Source organism: Varroa jacobsoni, unplaced genomic scaffold, assembly GCF_002532875.2.
Source record: "Varroa jacobsoni isolate VJ856 unplaced genomic scaffold, vjacob_1.0 scaffold_1457, whole genome shotgun sequence".
Lineage (NCBI taxonomy): Eukaryota > Metazoa > Arthropoda > Arachnida > Mesostigmata > Varroidae > Varroa > Varroa jacobsoni.
In genome coordinates this window covers 386801-403561 of record NW_019214359.1, presented here as the reverse complement: position 1 = coordinate 403561, position 16761 = coordinate 386801, and the positions used below count along the sequence as shown (strand labels likewise).

Here is a 16761-nt window from a genome sequence, read left to right as displayed (position 1 = left end):
TTACTATGCTATAGATCTTGCTCCTTCTATTTTCTATTGAGCTTGCATCAATCGTATCTATACTTCTAGGTATCGCTAGTTCTTAGATGAATCTAGCTTGCCTGAACCCCAGTCTGCGCAATGGTAACCTGAGGGTGCGTGGCATTTGGAGCAAAGCGTTATAGCCTTCCATGACTTGGTGCTGTTTGATTTAATTCACATTGGCATGGGATGGATCAAGGAAATTAATAGTATTTTCTTTTTTCTTCTTTTTTTTTCTTAGGTTTTTTATAGTTATTTTGATAGGAAATTGATAGTCTGTTTTCTAGGCTTGAAAATATTATTGAATTGTTATTTGGATTAGAATCTAATAACGCTGTGGGTAATCAGAGTGCTCCGTTGCAGTGATTTCCGTGAATCAGATTTGTAAGTCTTAATGTCTTGATGAGTCTATCCAAAAGATAGCAAGCCCAAAGTACCATCCGTGGGATGGTGCTTTGGGCTTGCTATCTTTTCTGTTTTAATCTAACCTTTGCCTAAAAACAACTATATTTCAGTCGCCTGAGACCTCTGACATGGTACTTCATAGATAGTGTATATGCACAGCAACACTGCCTTTCACCACACTATGTCAGACCAACAGGATTTTGTATAATTTGCCCATTATCTAAACTCGACTTATTCCGTTCTGTCAACATTATCAGCGTTAATGATGCGCCTATAATGCCCGACTGTGAACTACCCATTTCATACTACTCATACGACGTTTTCATTATCGTTGAAGTTCGCTGCTCCTCAACGGTTTGAACTTCGGCAAATCGCCCACATATATAGAGAGAGAGAGAGAAAAAAGGATACAGTGTTTCTTCAGTAGCCGAGGCAGACGCCGTCTTAGCCGCAGCCATACAAGGTCCAAAAGCAGAAGGTACGATGAGGCGCTGCACGCGCGCACCGTCTGTTCCACCGTTCTGCCCTCCCTTAAGACTCCCGAACTCCGATCGACTCCGCCATTGGTCTCTCTTTCTTTTTCATTCTTTTTGTCGATTTTCTTCGACAGCTACAAGTCTCGAGGACGAGTTCTCCGGTGGCCGGCACGAGCCGGCACGCGCCAATGAAGGGGCCCGCTCCACCGCCATTGCCTATACGGGCCAGACGCGTCTGTTCCAGCAGCGCAGCTGGCTTATGCCTGTCTTCTCTTTAGGAGATCCTATATCCGTCTGTCCGCCGTCTTTTCTAGTGGCACTACTGCTGTTGGTGTACAGCGGCTGGCCTTATATCTCGAAGAAGGGTGGCGGGAGTTGGACTATCGCCACCACCAACATCGCCATTGCCATCGACCGGCTGGCATCAGATCTTCACTGTTCTTCTTTCAGATGGGGCATTATGCGTCAAACAAGAAGTAGGCATGCACGCACAATACTAGCTCTTATACTCAATGGTCGGTTTCGTCCTCGTCTGCAGCCTATCCGTGTCGTTGAACTACTGCAGTAGCAAGGGAACATCAACGGCGGCACTGGCATCAACAGCAGTAGTCAAAGCAAGCGAAACAACTGGCTCCCTTGCTAGGCACATTCAGCACTGGGCTATATCAAAGGGCGGTAGGGTATATCTTGGGGGTCGCGCAGGCTGTCCGTGCGAGCCAACCGATGGTCGTTCTGTCCGTCCATTCGTCCACCAGCCTGCTGGTGCATCGTCCCCTCCACACTCATTCTTCGCTCCTGGACTTCTCTCCTTTTTTCTTATTCGCTTCTACCTCCCTTTTTTCTACCCAGAGTACCAGCCACGGCAATACGCTGGTGTACGCATAGTACACTAGGGGGTTGCTGCCACAAGCTGATCCTTTCCTTTTCTCCTAGTCGTCACAAGATGATGGCGCATGCTGCCTGCCTGCACTTCGATGGGCTAACTGTTTAACCTAGCTGGTCTTTCTAACACTGGTTTCTCTTTGCTCGCCTCTGCCGGTTGCTTGAGGTATCCTAGTGTCTTTCTCCCCCCACCGCCCCTGGTTCTCTTCTCCCGCTCCTTCGCTATGGCAAGACAGCGTGTGTCTCTCTGTTTTCGTGTATGTATCTGCCCGTCTGTCCCCTCTCTTTTTCTCTCTGGAGCTCTCTGATCGGTCGCGTGCACCTCTTCCTCGTTTGGTTCCTCATTGCCGATGCTGGCGACTAGCTCTCCTTCTCTTCCTAGTCTAGCAAACCAACGGCGATGGCAGCAGCAATCACACAGACTCAAGCGCACACACAGACACCCATACACGCACGACCATATAGATAGATAGACACACAGACATGCAGAGGGACGGTGTCATATAGGGACAAACAGCCAGAGGAGGACTGTCAGATGCTCAGGCCTGATCGCCTCTCGTTACTACTACTACTACTGCCAGTGGTGCGGCTACGGTCATAGAGCCTAGTGGTCGCCTGTTCGCGATACGTTGTTGGGCTTGAGCTGTCCTATCGGGCCGTTGTTGTCGTTGTCGCTGCTGCTGTTGTTGTTGTTGGAGGCGGCAGCGGTTCTCTGTCGCTCGCCGCCAATGTGTGTGCACGGTCCTGTGGGCCTGTGCCGTCGCCGCTGCCTCCGATGGTGCCGTTGAGGAGTCATGTGGTGAGCACATCTGCCACGCGCCAACCAGCGCGCTCTTCGACTATCGGGGGCCACCTCTCTCCCTCGACAGATGCGCGATTGATATATAAACGACCGGCACTACCTGAGTCGGGTACCAGTCTCATGTTGACGAGCATCGATCGAGGAACTCCTTTTAGGCGGACAGTCAGATTAGGTGAACTGCAACTAACGCTATAGAACTCGATTCACTTAAACAAGAAGCGGATTCAAATCGCAAACGAAATCAATGCAAGTTTTACAGATAGTGAGCTGGCAGCAGTGCTGATTATGCGTCAGTGATCTTCAATAAACGTTTGTTCCTAATGTGCAACTATTGACATTCTACAGAGACGTCATGTCTACGGTGCCAGTGAATCGCGTGCCACGCAGCGAGCCCAGCTCGCCTGTCATGGATTACTCGAAGGATTACTTTGTGGAACCCATGTTGCCAAGGTAAATATTGTCAAGTCCAATTGGTCATTTACAAACGTGTAACCTCGAATTGAAGCAAGGAGATGGAATACTTGCCGTTCTTGTCTCAGCTGGTGCGTGTTTCTTGTATTTATAAACTAACAGAGCGCTTGTTCTTTTCTGCCCTTTCTACTGTAGGCTTCAGCGCAGACTCAGCGCAACAAAGAAGTGCCGTACCTGCCACAAGATTGTGTACTTCACCGGTATCCGCTGCAAACACTGCGGGTATATCGCTCATGAGACGTGTGCAGATGCCGCACCTCACGTTTGCACCGGTGGCGAACTCCTGCGTCGTCGTCGGTGCCACCAAACCGCGTTCCCGTTCACGCCGGAGGCCATTTCAGCCGCTGCGGCCACGTGTAGCACGGGCTCTGCTTCCGCCCCTGCGTCGCCCAAGAGTCCAAAATCACCCATATCGCCTACAGAGTTTCTGAAGACGGCTTTTTCATGGATGAAAGGCACAAAGAAGTCATCTGCCCCAGTCACTGCTTCTATGCCCGCCAGCCCATCGACCCCGGCCAAGAAAGCTGTCGCCGAGCTTACAGAAGATCGTAGCGCGACTTGGTCTTCGCCCGAGCGCGTGTTGTCTTCTGTACCAGAGCAAGCATCGGCTATCGCTAACGAGGACTCCGACAACGCCGTGTCTGAATGGTGCATCCCGGCTAAGGATCTGCAGTTCGAGCAGCGCCTGCGACACGGGCGAGAGAACGACATTTACGAGGGCCGTTGGCACGGGGCCGTCTCCATTTACACGTTCAAGCGATCGCAAGAACTCTGGTCTCAAGTGAATCGTCTCATGCAAGTTCGTCATGAGAACTGCTCGCTGTTTATGGGAGCCTGTATCGAGCGTAACAACTTGGCGATCGTCACTTCACCACGAAACGGTCCCCAGGTTTCGGAGGCCAAATCGCAGCTCAATGTCGACGAGAAGCTTTCCGTAGCACGTCAGGTCGCCCAAGGAATGGGTTACCTCCACGCCAAGGGTATTGTGCATGGAAAGCTGAACACAAGCAATGTACTACTAGAAAAGCGCCGTGCTAAAATCTGCCTATTGGATCAAAGTTTTGGCGAAGTTGACAAGGTCCGTGAAGGCTATGGATGCCTGCTCAAAGACACGGTGGCATTTTGGGCTCCTGAATTAGTGAAGAAGATTCACATTAACGGAGCTAAGGTCTCCGTACGTCATCCGTTTACCCGTGCGGCAGATGTATATGCTTTTGGAAGCTTCTTATTTGAGCTGTTCACTGGTCAGCAACCGTTCGAAGGAGAGTCGATCGAGGCAACGCTGTATAAAATTGGCAACGGGCTCACGGCCGATTTTAAGAGCCACTCCGAGATTCCTCGTCCTATCCGTGATCTCATCGTAAAATGTTGGTCGGTTGTGCCTCAAGATAGACCTACATTCAAGCATATTTTGTCCTTTCTTGAGGAAAACAAACTCGCCTGCTCAGCACTTCACAGACGACATAGCTCTTCTACGCCTAATCGCCTTGACCGCATTGGGCTTGGCCTTGTCCGCTAACTACGAGTGCAGTGAACACATTTCGAACTTCTCTTGCCGCGCATAAGCAGTGGCAGTCCTAAGGGTGCCAAAACGCTTTCATCGCCACCTCCACCGATGCCGACCATTCCGAACCCGAGTGTCTAGTCATTCTATTGTATTCTTTACCATTGTTTACTGTCGTTGATTAATATACCTCTGTTGTTCACTGTACTTTATCAATGTTGACGATGGATTCATCATGTTGAGAGATTCTCATTTTTACCTGAAACGAAAACACGTAAATGCTGTCAATGAAGCCCCAACACTCCGAGGAAAAAAAAACAAACCACAAGGTGAAAAATCAAAGAAGGTGTGACCTAGTCATTTTGCGCACAACTTACCAAGTACCAACTAAGTTAAAAGAAGCGAGAAGGAAATAAACAGGATTCCGATTCACATCAAATTCAAATGTGTCTTTGACCTACCCGTTTAGCTAGCAGTTTAAATGTTAAAGCTTTAACGTTTACTTGTAACGAGTTACTTGTCGAACCAGTTTTAGCAGACGAGAAAGACCGGTATAACCAGTTAGTCTGGCGACACGCCTCTACCAGTTACTATTTAGATAAATATATATACACTAAGAGGCTAACCAGCTTTCGTTCAGCTGGATTTTTGCGACGAACGTTACTGGACCTCGCTCGAAATCATCGAACTGACTGGTTGACCCGTTACCCTGTTCAGGTTACTGTCGTACAACAACTTCATGCATAAACTTTTCTAAATTTTGCCAGATCAAGCTAGCTATGTGTGTATAGCATGGGGTAGAATAGTGGAGGCCGATGGCATACGCGTCCTTGCTGGGATCAGCTGGTCAGCGCTTCGAAGCCCAGGCTCTGACGAAAACTAGCTCGACCAACGGCGGCTAGCATGAGCCACCCACGCGAGTACAAGGTAGAGGCCGATATAGAACTCAGCGAGCTAAATCTACTGTGCCCTCGAGTCGTAAGCACCCTTGCGTTTCGAGTTTTGAACTTCGAGTCGCTTTACCGCCAGCCGAACGAGGAGCAGGGTGATCAGGGGTTTCGCGGGGAGCCAGTAGCGACGCCCGCAGGGCGGTGGCACCACTACTGCGTGTAAACCTTGGACCGTTATGACTCACAACCACCTGGTTCTAGAGACATGGTCGGACAGACAACGAGCAGAGCAGGGCGACTCGTCGCGCTGCTAGTTCGGTACCATCGGCACTACCGCTTCAGGCTTCTACTTGCCAGTCACTGAGCAGCCGATCGACCCGAGGCTTGAGCTTAAACCTGAGTTTGGCATGGCCCGACCCGATTCGATCCTATAGCTTATGCCCAGGTAGACGACCCCCTTGGGTAGAGTATATCTCCTGTGCTAGCCAGAATGACTCCTCTCGGAGGGTTGGCATCCCACCTCGCATCTCATCCATATAGATGCGTGTCTGTAAGTTGCGTGTACCGTCTAGTTCAGCAATCTCTCCGCAGCGTCAGACAGATAGAGGGGAGTTAGTGGAGAAAGACTAACTGCCAGCCTTCGCTTTATCTAGGACGACTTCGAAGAGGCGACGATGAATTGGAGGGGACGCTCAAAGGGCTCCAGGGGAGCTTAACTCAGCTTCGGTAGCTGCATAAACCTAAGCAACAGAAGGAGCTTGGATGAATCGCAAAGGAGCAGACCCTGGACACGCTTTGGATGTTGGTCATAGCTGATTCCAGGGGATCGAGCAAGCCTTGCGAATTAGGTAGGTTGGCCGACTGCTAAGGGGGCTTCAGCCGTAGTAGTCACGACCCAATGGCCATGTGATCTATGTTGCCCATAAATCAGGTGTTAAATACGTTGGATTTATATGCATGCAACTAAAACATATTGATGGTGGACAATTTGTAAAGGCTATTGATATATGGAAATAAATATCATATGGACAGGTAACAGGAAAGGAGTGTATGCAGACATGACGCAGTGCGCATTTGATTAGATTTCGTAGTAGAATTTTCTCTACAAGTTGGTAGCCAAAGTAATGATGAACTTCACGAGATTGGCCCAGTTCCTTATAACGCTGGCGTGCTTTTCCGCTTAGCATGTTCGGCCACAGATCGTATATTGTTATTATGGGAAATTGATTAGCGCTGGAAACCAACAGAGTAGTAGATGTTTTTAATAATAGAGAAAATAAAGGTAAATAATTTAGTACGTGCTTTCTCATCGAAGATATTTAGAGCACGTTTACGACAGTTCGATTGCCAACCGACGGGCAGCGACCATAGTGTCCACGAAACATGTTTATTACGTGAAACGGCAACCACGGAAAATTTTAGCTGCATTACCCCTAGATAATGCTTTAGATGGCAAATACTTCTTAGCACCAGTCTGTTGATCTAGAACAATTGATGGAGGAAACGGAATAATAAATTGGGCTTAGTTTCAAGAAAACCGAGCTTATTCCTATCAGCTACAATGTTTGGATATCCTGTTCAAAGAGCTGGTCGTGTCTTGGACAATAATCAGGACAAGAACAGAAAGTATTATTCGAAATTATTCTCCACTGTTGTCATATTAAATAATAATACGTATTATTGTTATCATCATCATCGCCGGTCTTTCAATTAAGTCTATGCACAAGCAGCATTGTTCGTTAAGCTGGATGCCTAAGGTCGCACAATCTAGGTGTAGACCTATTTGTGGATTTGGAAAAGAGACAACTTACAACAGCCTGTTATCAGTTATTCTATAGAAAATGAAAAGTTACAATTGTGCTCAGATTTTGTGGAGGTAGAAGCGCTGCTTCCGAGAGACTGATCACTGCTCAACGAGAGGAAATTGTCTACTCTCTATTTGGTCAAGATGGTTTCCTTTAACAAATGCACACTTAGTACGGTTAAACAGGCAGCTATGCCTATTTTATTATTGATTCGGTGTCATTGAAATGCTGTTTTCGATTTTTTGTCTTTAAAATATATTTTAGATAATATGTTTTTAGTTATTATCATTTCTATGGAGTGTTATAAGAAATTTTGTTTTTTCTTTCGTTGGAGAACCGTACTTTTGCTGAGACCCATAAATAGTAGCTGCGCAATGCAGTATCTATTGTTAAGTATAAACATATTGGTTTGTCATATTCAGTAAATGAATCTTCACAATTTATCTCCTAACGATAGTGCTGTTTTGTGATTTTTGTTTGCCAAGGCACTCGTTTGACCCACGTTCTAGGCACAAATCTGACGATTTCCAGCCATAATTATTGACACTAGCGTTATTAAAGTTACCTCGATAGTAATGATAAACGTCCTGTCTTCAGTATCTATCATAGTCTAACATATGACATATGTCCGATACTTCTTGACGCAGGAACTTCGTAACGGTTCACTGTTACCAGTGAATTCGGCGGATGTTGAAATTTAATTGCCTTTGAACTCGTTGGGCTAAACGGACGATGTTTTAACGTATACTTGCCCCAGTTCTTGGGAGTTTCTGGACTGCCACGTACGTTCCCATATGTAGTTTTTCTATCGATGGCTTCTCGAAGCAGCCTGATAGTAAAACATGTTTGCTCGCCAGTTGCTTTTAGGGACATAGAAAACTCCTTAATTGGACCGGAGAAGCAAGACGAAGCCAATATTGCATATTTCTTCGCTCAGCTCAAGGAGTAATTAAGGCAATGAGGTCGTAGCCTGGTCATCAAATGGCCAAATTGCATGCTTTCGATTGCCGTGCCAGCGTTCCACGAGCCTTCTGAACAATTCTTTTTCGACAAGCGGACTGTACTCATTATTGGATTTTTGGCTGACGCTTATTTTGTAGCAGTAGATGCCTAGATAACAGCTGTAAGTCCTATCTTTGCCTTCTGTCCGAACCTACTCTCGACGGTTGCCGAACTCAATTTCACTTTAGAACAACGCCATCTTCTCCTTTGATTCCTGGCAATAGACGCCTCGTTTCCTATAGCGACCACGTGCTCCGGATTGCTATTGCACGTAGAATACACTGCACGCATGTTCCATTGGGCTGGAGTCAATGCACGGGATACCTGTTTCGTATTTAGTTTCCGCACTTGCAGTGTTTGGGTTATACTTCTGTAAAATGTTACATGCCGAACCATTAATCTCGACGTTCTGCATTTGTGAAAAGTTTCTTCGATTGCAGCAATGCATTGATTGATCTCTTAAGTGTGCGGTCCTTCTTGCTAATACTCAACGCTTTAATATTCATCCTTGTCATGTCTGCCCCGTTCACGTACTGTGCTTTCACTTTCACTCCTCCTCAAAGCCTCCCTTCCCGTTCTATGTCTTCACAAGTCTCTAAACGCATTATATAAGCATTTTTATAGCTAAATTTCGTGTGCTAATGGCACGTAGTCCTAAAGTTACTCAACTTTAACGTAAGCCAAAATTCGCTTGTAACTGCCTAATACTGCAGATTTAGGGACCACGCAAAATCATGATGCACACAGCCTACGCGTTCTCATTCCAGTAACTTGCAGTTATTTAGTTCCGTTTCATCAATGTACTGCCGAAACGATTAATTGTTCCGTGTGATTTCACGTAACGGTGTCGACGTTTTCCGCATCTTCTGCAAAAGCGTTCAGCAGTGGAAACAATAAAGGAGATCCTGTTTTATGGTTCGGATGCATGTGCTGAGGATTGCGTTTCTCCAAATATTGATACTAATACTTCTTCTAGCCTTAACAACAAACGTTTTTGCTTGCATTACGAACGAATTTATTTAATAACCATAATTAGCTAACTAGATCGTTTCTATAAACGTGAATGAGTAGAAGCTACCGCGGTATGAGCACATTCTGCGGTCGGTTGCATTTACATGAAGCCATTTGTTATTACTAGTTATAATTAACAGCCTTTTTTCAGTTGTCACACAGTACTAGGTCACCCAACGAAACCTTGAATACCAGATCATTAGAGGAATTGAAATCCACTATGTAATTCATCTAGTCCTATAAGGAGAAAAACATACCAGCACGAATTGTTGCGTTTAAAGTTCGACGTCCACCTAAAAGGTTGTATCCTTGGCATTACCTCGATGATCCTTCTAATCCTATTTAGCTGATTCACATCGTCCCAAATCACTATATCTATAAATATCTTGTGCGGACAGCTTGATAATGACGGTTTACGCATATTTACGTAACGCTGACTTAATTTATAGATTGACGAACGAATAAACACTTGTGTAAAGCGTTTGCCACGTAACACTAAATCATCGTCTAAATCATCAATACCATCAGTCTCATACCGTAATACTAACACTGTTTGCTTATATTCACATATCAATGCGTATGACAAATACGGCCGATATAACAAGGACGTAATTAAACACATCTTTAAATCATAAATCGTTCATATTTTAAACAACGTGTTGAAACAAACGTCCATATTTATCACTTCAACATAACAACTTAAGCTGGTCACTTGCAGAAGTATCGTTCTTTCTTACCCCCTAGGAAAATTCTGAGAGAGCATATGTTCAACATGTGATTCCCGCTTAAGGAATAATAGCGCGTGCCGCCTTCGTATGGACGTGTGCGCGACCTGTGGCCGTCATAGGGAAACGGTAAGAGCCTAAAGGCGGGATCTCTTAACAGGCCTAATTGTGTTGATGTAAACGTATCCGAGAACATGGACGAAAAGCGGTGCGTAATAGTACTTGATCTATAAACACCACTAAAAACACGGTGTGGCCCCTCTCGTTTAGAAGAGGCAGCATATAACAAGCTTGCTAATGACATTAGAGATGTAGATGCTGTTATAATCGATCCGACAAAAAAAATACTCTGCTTTTTATGGAGCGGCTTATCTCTTTCTGTTAACAACTGCATATTAGAAGAAACTACGAGGTCTAGCTAACTTTGATTCAATGTTTTTTTGCCTATTGTTCATTGCACGTCGATTGATAGAGTCTGCCTAGAGGTTTAAGTGCTGTATTTCAAACGCAACACCAAATTGATGGTAACTTACCACTTCTATGCCTTAATACGTGTCATATTCTCCACTTGTGCTAGCCCAGGTATATATGGCTTTCACTGTAGATTGCCGGCCTAATAGGATCGATTGAAGAGTGTCGACGACCTGTTTTCAATCTAAACTCCCGAGAGTTCTTGAATTTAATGTGTGAACTACTGCACATTGATTGGTACATGTGGCTTTTAAGCGGGTGTAGGAGCCTTCTTGGATTTGTACGCCAACACCGCTTCGATTTCAATGAGGCTATTTCGCACTTACTTACGACTCCGCGTGTTGTCCTGCTCGTCATATGTCAGCAACATAAACTACAGGTAACGTTTTGGGTGTTCATGAAGAAGCTGGGTTTCTACCCTTTGGTCTTTGCCTGGTCCTATAGCGTCATAAATTTTTGCTTCGAATCAGGTCTAACGATGTCGTATGTGCGAATAGATGATACCGAAATATTTGCAGTTCAAGCTGTCATAAATGTCAGTTTGGCCATGGATTTCGAACTGTATGATCGGAACAAGCCTCTGTCCAACGATTCTTGTGGGATACACTGCTCAAAAGTATGTAGTAATCTGCAGGCATTGCGTACAGGAGATAACGAAGCCTGAAATAATGGAAGGCCCACGATTGACAATGCGCTGTCGCCTATTGGACGCATCGTTCCATCTAATGTCATTACTGAACAATATTCTCATTCAGGGAATACCGACGAAGGAAGTGACGGGGCCATCAACAAACAACACGTTCATTCTTGTCGCTCTCGTTGACTGCATGATTATATACTATCACCTTGTACCCCCAAGAAATGATCGCCTCTTCTATATGGTGGCACGAATCGGCGTGTGGATCTTCGACGTGTTGCATCACGCGATCCTCTTTCCTATTGACGCATTTCGGGTAACAAGCGTGGCGATCCGACGACCTCCCGGTTGGGAGCCCCTATTGGCACAGAGCATATGCACGCTTTGGTTGCACTCGGTTATGTGTGGCCATTATGCCGAACATGTCGCTGTACTCGTGGCCAGTTTAGCTGATATTCCTAATAGAAGAGCGCACGGAGCTGGGGACTACTGATCGTCGTAAAACTGGAAATATGGCAGTGTAGCTGAAGTTGTTGAAACACAAATAATTGTGTTTGAATGAAGACATGACGAAGCTAGCAAAACATTGCGTTGCCTAAGTCCATTTTGAAAATCGTTTATTTTATTCGCAGATAATCCATGTACGCGTGCGTAACCAGTAGTAACACTGCTATTAAGCGGTGCAAGTCGATGGTAAACAATTCGACCACATGACCAGTTTAGTAACAGACGAATCAGATTTATTATTTCAGCGCTGCAATTTAAATAAATGAGAGGTTGGTGAGCGCATCAGAAGCCGTTTCAGTATACGAGAGTACTAAGAAGCGGGTGGCGGGGAGGTATAGTCTTTGCGATTAGAATACGATCTTGTTTACGTTCAAGGTGCAACTCTTGTTGGCTAGTAGTTATTGGCTGAAGGAAAATGTTTATTGATCCGTATTCCATCAATGCTAAAACAATCAACCGTCGAAGTCGTTTTCCCATTTATTTAATGAGCTTTAGCCGAGATGTACTGCAGTGTAAACAGATAGTTCGTTCCCGGAAGTACAAAAACTACAGAATAGTTGTGGTGAAATTAACCGACTTCCGAATATATGCATTTCAAGGAGCCGCGTGACAAACCGAAACGCACCGAAAACCCCCAAGGCAGTAGCTGCGATTGCCGCTTAAGGGGTCAACTGCAAAATGTAGGCAGACCCGAATACTAGCGAACACAGAATCGAACGTAACATTTTGAAATGCTAACGTACACATAATTATCCATTGTGACAACATCTCCTGACCCTGTGACACTGTCTGCTATACAATGGGATGTTTGCTTCATATAGTTGACGCAGGGTTCCGACCTCGACAGGCAGGCAGGAGACAGCCGTATAGAGCGACGCATTACGGCTTAAGTGACGACCGTAGAACCCGTAACACACACAGACTGAATTTAGCTATCGTCCTCGGGATCAACAGTAATATCAGCTCTCAGCTCAGTAAAGAGTACCGTGTCAGACAATTAGAACTGCTAATACTGGGGATACCTGTTCACAGAAAGTATCTTTGACAAGCGTCGACGCGAGAACTACAGCAGAGGAGGTACGAGTCTGTGCTTTAGAGAGACCAGCAAATTGGGAGTCTCAACAAGTATAAGCCTTGGGAAGTTGTCATCGATCTAGGTTTTTGTTTGAGAGAAACAGTTCACTATTCACATTTTCCATAGACATCTATTTAATGTAATAGCTAAAAATGTAGAACGGCAAATAAATGAGAGCAAGCACAGATCGAGTGGATCCAGTGTGGCGTTTCTGTTAAAAGCCATTTAATCGCTCGAATTTCTCTAGGGCTTATCAAGCTCGCAATAGGAAGATTCATCCTAAAAATATCTAAAGAATACACACCATAATAATACTGTCGACTCATAGACACATTCAGCCGAATATGCAGAACATCCATTGACTGAGGTTTACAATGAAACAATTTAACCATGACCTCAGCAAAAATTGCCCTTGAAAACATTTGTTAAATCATCTTCACATACTATTTTTAGCAGGAGAGTTAGACCACCTAGATCGTTTAGCTGTCAAGTTGATTCAGTGGATAGTTTTGTTCCATTTGAGGGATGTTCTTTAGGGATTTTATTGTGCCGACGCAGCAAGTCTACTACCGAAAATCGAAGGGTGCATTTTTTCTAGGATCGACAAGAAGGCAGGAACACGAGCGGTGTACCTAAGTGATAACAGCAGATTGTTCTTCTAAAGTAAGGGGATATAAATGCTGTTCTGATACTATAAACACTGATCAGGCGCGCGTTTCACACTTGGGGTTGCGACCCCTTTGTCCTGCATTCATGAACGGACATCCGATGAGAAATAGATCATAATCGTCTGTTAACAAACAATTACTTCAATTATTTACTGTAAAATAACAGTGAAATTCGTCTAACGTCAAGAAAAGCACAGAATACTGCATGTATATACACAGTTTTAATTTATTGATCGGTCTTCCCTAACTATAGATATGTACAAACATAATAAACTCGACGAATCTGATCATTTTAATGTGTATTCATTGAAACTAAGACTAAAATTCGTTGGTGGCGTACCGTTGCGCAGATTTACTTGCTTAAAATCTCGTTATGTTGAGTATGGCGATCTAGCAAAGCAGACTGGCACGTAACCACTGGAATGAGACAACAAAATACGATGTATACGACATGATTGACTGCTCTCACGGGAAATAACAAAGGGATGAAAATTCACCACCTATGAACGCGGTCCCTATTCCATTGATAGACGTTTACGTAAATCGTTATGTGTGTCATCATACCTCAGCAAGAGACAGTTTAATAGAACCGTTTTGAAGCGGGTCCTTCTTCTCGAACGCTCCTGTAAATGAGTGTTCAGTAATGCTAGTAATGAAAACTCCACACTGATTTTGCAATCATGATATCTTTACAGGCGGTAATAATTTTTCCCCGACTACATAAAGAATATGTTTTGCCGTATGAAAGAACCCACTAATATGAATCGATAGTACATTGCGTCATCTATAGAAAATATTGGTGTTCAAACCTAGAGACTCTCACCAAACGCGGCAGCTAAGTGTAGAACACAAGCAACGAAGTCCCCGAACCTAAGGGTTCCGTCCTTTCGCATAAAGCGAAGAACTAACAGGGAAAGTACGTCCGAGTTGAGCTTAAAACCTGAAGGTCAGTTCCACAAAAGCACCTTGTTACTTCAATAAGTTGTTAGTCTTTTACGCAGAACTAGAATGACTAGCAAGCTGAAACGAATATATGTATATATATATATATATATATATATATATATATGCCGAACTGTAATTTCCATTAATATATTAGTAAAGTTAACGGGCAAGCGGATTTCTAGATGGCGACAAAAAATGTTCCGCTAACAAAACAAGTTTGACTTCATTCAGCTAACCAATATCTTCGAGGGCCTCTTTGAGCCGGTCGGCTCGCAATACTCCGACGGTGCCTTTTGTATAGGCCTTGAAGACGTTCTGCCACCACTTTAATGAGCAAATAAAATGTTTGTAATCTTGGTATTTTAAACGGCCGAGCCCACTGTTATCCATAGCAAGCACTACCTGCCGACAAACTTCCATCGTCGCACAGCTTTTCACGTAATCTGAAAATCCCAAATCGGTATCACTATATGGTAACAACAAGAAGTTCTGAGAACGAATAGATTATTTGCTATCGTTGATTATTTATTGATAGAATTTAGTATTAACGATTTTGGTAATTACCTATAATAGTAGATATAGGCCGACACTTACCGTTTGGTAAGCAAGTCTCCAGGATTTCCTGCAGATCAAATGCATTAACGCATTTGTGTTCGTCAGCCATTTGCAGGAACACCTGCTCGTAGGTGGCTAACGAGGTCTCCAGTTGAGGCTGGACCTTTTTAAATGGCGACCGGGTACAACTGACGGAGTATTCGATGCATCTGTACGTGATGGGTATAAAAATCGTCAAAAAAAGAGTAGGGATAATTCTTTGACGGAAGTCACCGAGATGGCTGTGCATACTTGTGAATATTATGAAATGAAGCATACGATCAAGCAAACAGATAGTCGAAGATCTTGCCACCAGTGACAAAAACGCATACTTGAGTTTTGTTGGTTTCTCTGAGAACACCCGAAGTGTAAAAAGAGCTTCTTCACCGGGCTCGAACGTTGTCGGTATCACGACATAATGGCCTTGTTCCAGGGGGCATCGAACGCACACCTGCAGGTTCCCACAAGGAACGTCTATTCGGTATCTATTTTACTGTCTGCTATGAAACGATAGCGCCCAATTGTTGCTATCAGCAGGGCGCCCGATCAAACGTTTTGGTTCTGATGTTTATTACTTGGCTAGGAGGCATTTGTTACCTAGGTCCATCGCCCTGGTTTGTTCTTTCGAAAAATCAAATTCGCATACAAAATGTCAAAGATCAAACATGTAGAGTCAGGCTTGTGCGAAACGAATATACTACGTTTACTTATCAGTCTGTTCTTGTCTGTGTTGTCATTCGACAAACTCCGTATCTGCAAATTATTACCTGTTTGTAGTTGGAGTAATGAGAGCTCAGCAATGATTTAACTTCTTTAAAGTAGGTCTTAGTTAGAGGCTCTTGGATCGACTTTTGGCACTGATAAACGGTGAACCCAATTACCTGCAAGAATGAACTGTTCACGTTGTTTTTGACTGAGCTCTAAATTTACGGTTATTTATAACTGAAATGCGTTCTGTAACTTTGAATTTCTCAGTGCGAAACTTGAATAAGTAAATCTGGCCAAAAAAATGCTCGTAATGTATGAACAGAAATCTACGACCCTTTCCTAGCTTCTTCGACAAACTGTTTTCATATCTTTCGTTAAGACGATGCTTTCTTTGTAAGCAGAGAACTTAACGGAGGATAGATAGTGTTTTCTATCCAAATTAGTCTTATCCAAAAAGCTACACGTTCGGCCTGACCTTTGGCTCAATAACAGCATCTTGACACAATGATATAACAACGCTTTCGCCCTCCTGGACCGACAGCGCCATCTGGGGATTCATGTGAAAGGTATCTGTATTGTTCCGACAGCCTCCACTACTCACTCCTCGTTGCCATCGTTCTTTAGCTAACTTGACCTGCAACGCGGTGGAAACAAACATTTGCGAAAATTATCATGCGAACTTAATCGATATATTTGGTAAAGGAAAAATATTATTTACTGTACCCGCCGTGAAAATTTGTATCGCCTACGAATATGGTCGACGGTTATAGTTGTAGAAAAAAAACTGAACACATACCTGCCAAGGTGTCCTGCCTTTAAGTGAAGGTTCGTCGCGGGATGTCTCCGCATCAAGGTGTACAACCTCAAACGTCGTAAACGTTGAAGAGACTTCAGCAAAAGTCATGAAGAACTCTCCCTCGGCTAATGCTCGCGCTCCCAAAGCCCTCTGCTGATCATCCCGATTTAACCGGTCAAATTCGGTGCAATCCTTTACGTGGGCCGTTGCAATCGGCGCTCGGAGCCTCACAAGACGCAGTTGATCCCCGCGCGAAGTAACCATCTCGCAGAAATGTGAGATACGGTAGTTGACACCAACGACGATCCCGTTAGGTAACCGTTCACTAGGAGCGAATCTGCTGCTCGCATTTGTCTATAAGTAAAC

General features: G+C 44.4%; 2 protein-coding genes across 5 annotated transcripts in view; one reads left to right on the top strand and one right to left on the bottom strand.

Moving 5' to 3' along the window:
• Nucleotides 1-5000, top strand: part of LOC111270240 (kinase suppressor of Ras 1) — a 30001-nt gene extending 25001 nt beyond the window's left edge. For all 3 annotated transcript variants that reach the window (XM_022850365.2, XM_022850368.2, XM_022850370.2), the window contains 2 exons: nt 2932-3036; nt 3193-5000. In XM_022850365.2, coding sequence (XP_022706100.1) covers nt 2932-3036; nt 3193-4576 — 1489 coding nt within the window. In that variant the 3' untranslated portion in view covers nt 4577-5000. The remainder of the gene's footprint in view (nt 1-2931; nt 3037-3192) is intronic.
• Nucleotides 5001-13554: 8554 nt separating this feature from the next.
• The window catches only part of CalpC (calpain C), a 26056-nt gene continuing 22849 nt past the window's right edge, over nt 13555-16761 (bottom strand). For both annotated transcript variants that reach the window (XM_022850340.2, XM_022850337.2), the window contains 9 exons: nt 16396-16749; nt 16075-16233; nt 15659-15772; nt 15224-15342; nt 14892-15061; nt 14534-14740; nt 14176-14292; nt 13917-13975; nt 13555-13769 (listed from right to left, as the gene is read on the bottom strand). In XM_022850340.2, the coding sequence (XP_022706075.1) occupies nt 13743-13769; nt 13917-13975; nt 14176-14292; nt 14534-14740; nt 14892-15061; nt 15224-15342; nt 15659-15772; nt 16075-16233; nt 16396-16749 (1326 nt within the window). In that variant the 3' untranslated portion in view covers nt 13555-13742. The remainder of the gene's footprint in view (nt 13770-13916; nt 13976-14175; nt 14293-14533; nt 14741-14891; nt 15062-15223; nt 15343-15658; nt 15773-16074; nt 16234-16395; nt 16750-16761) is intronic.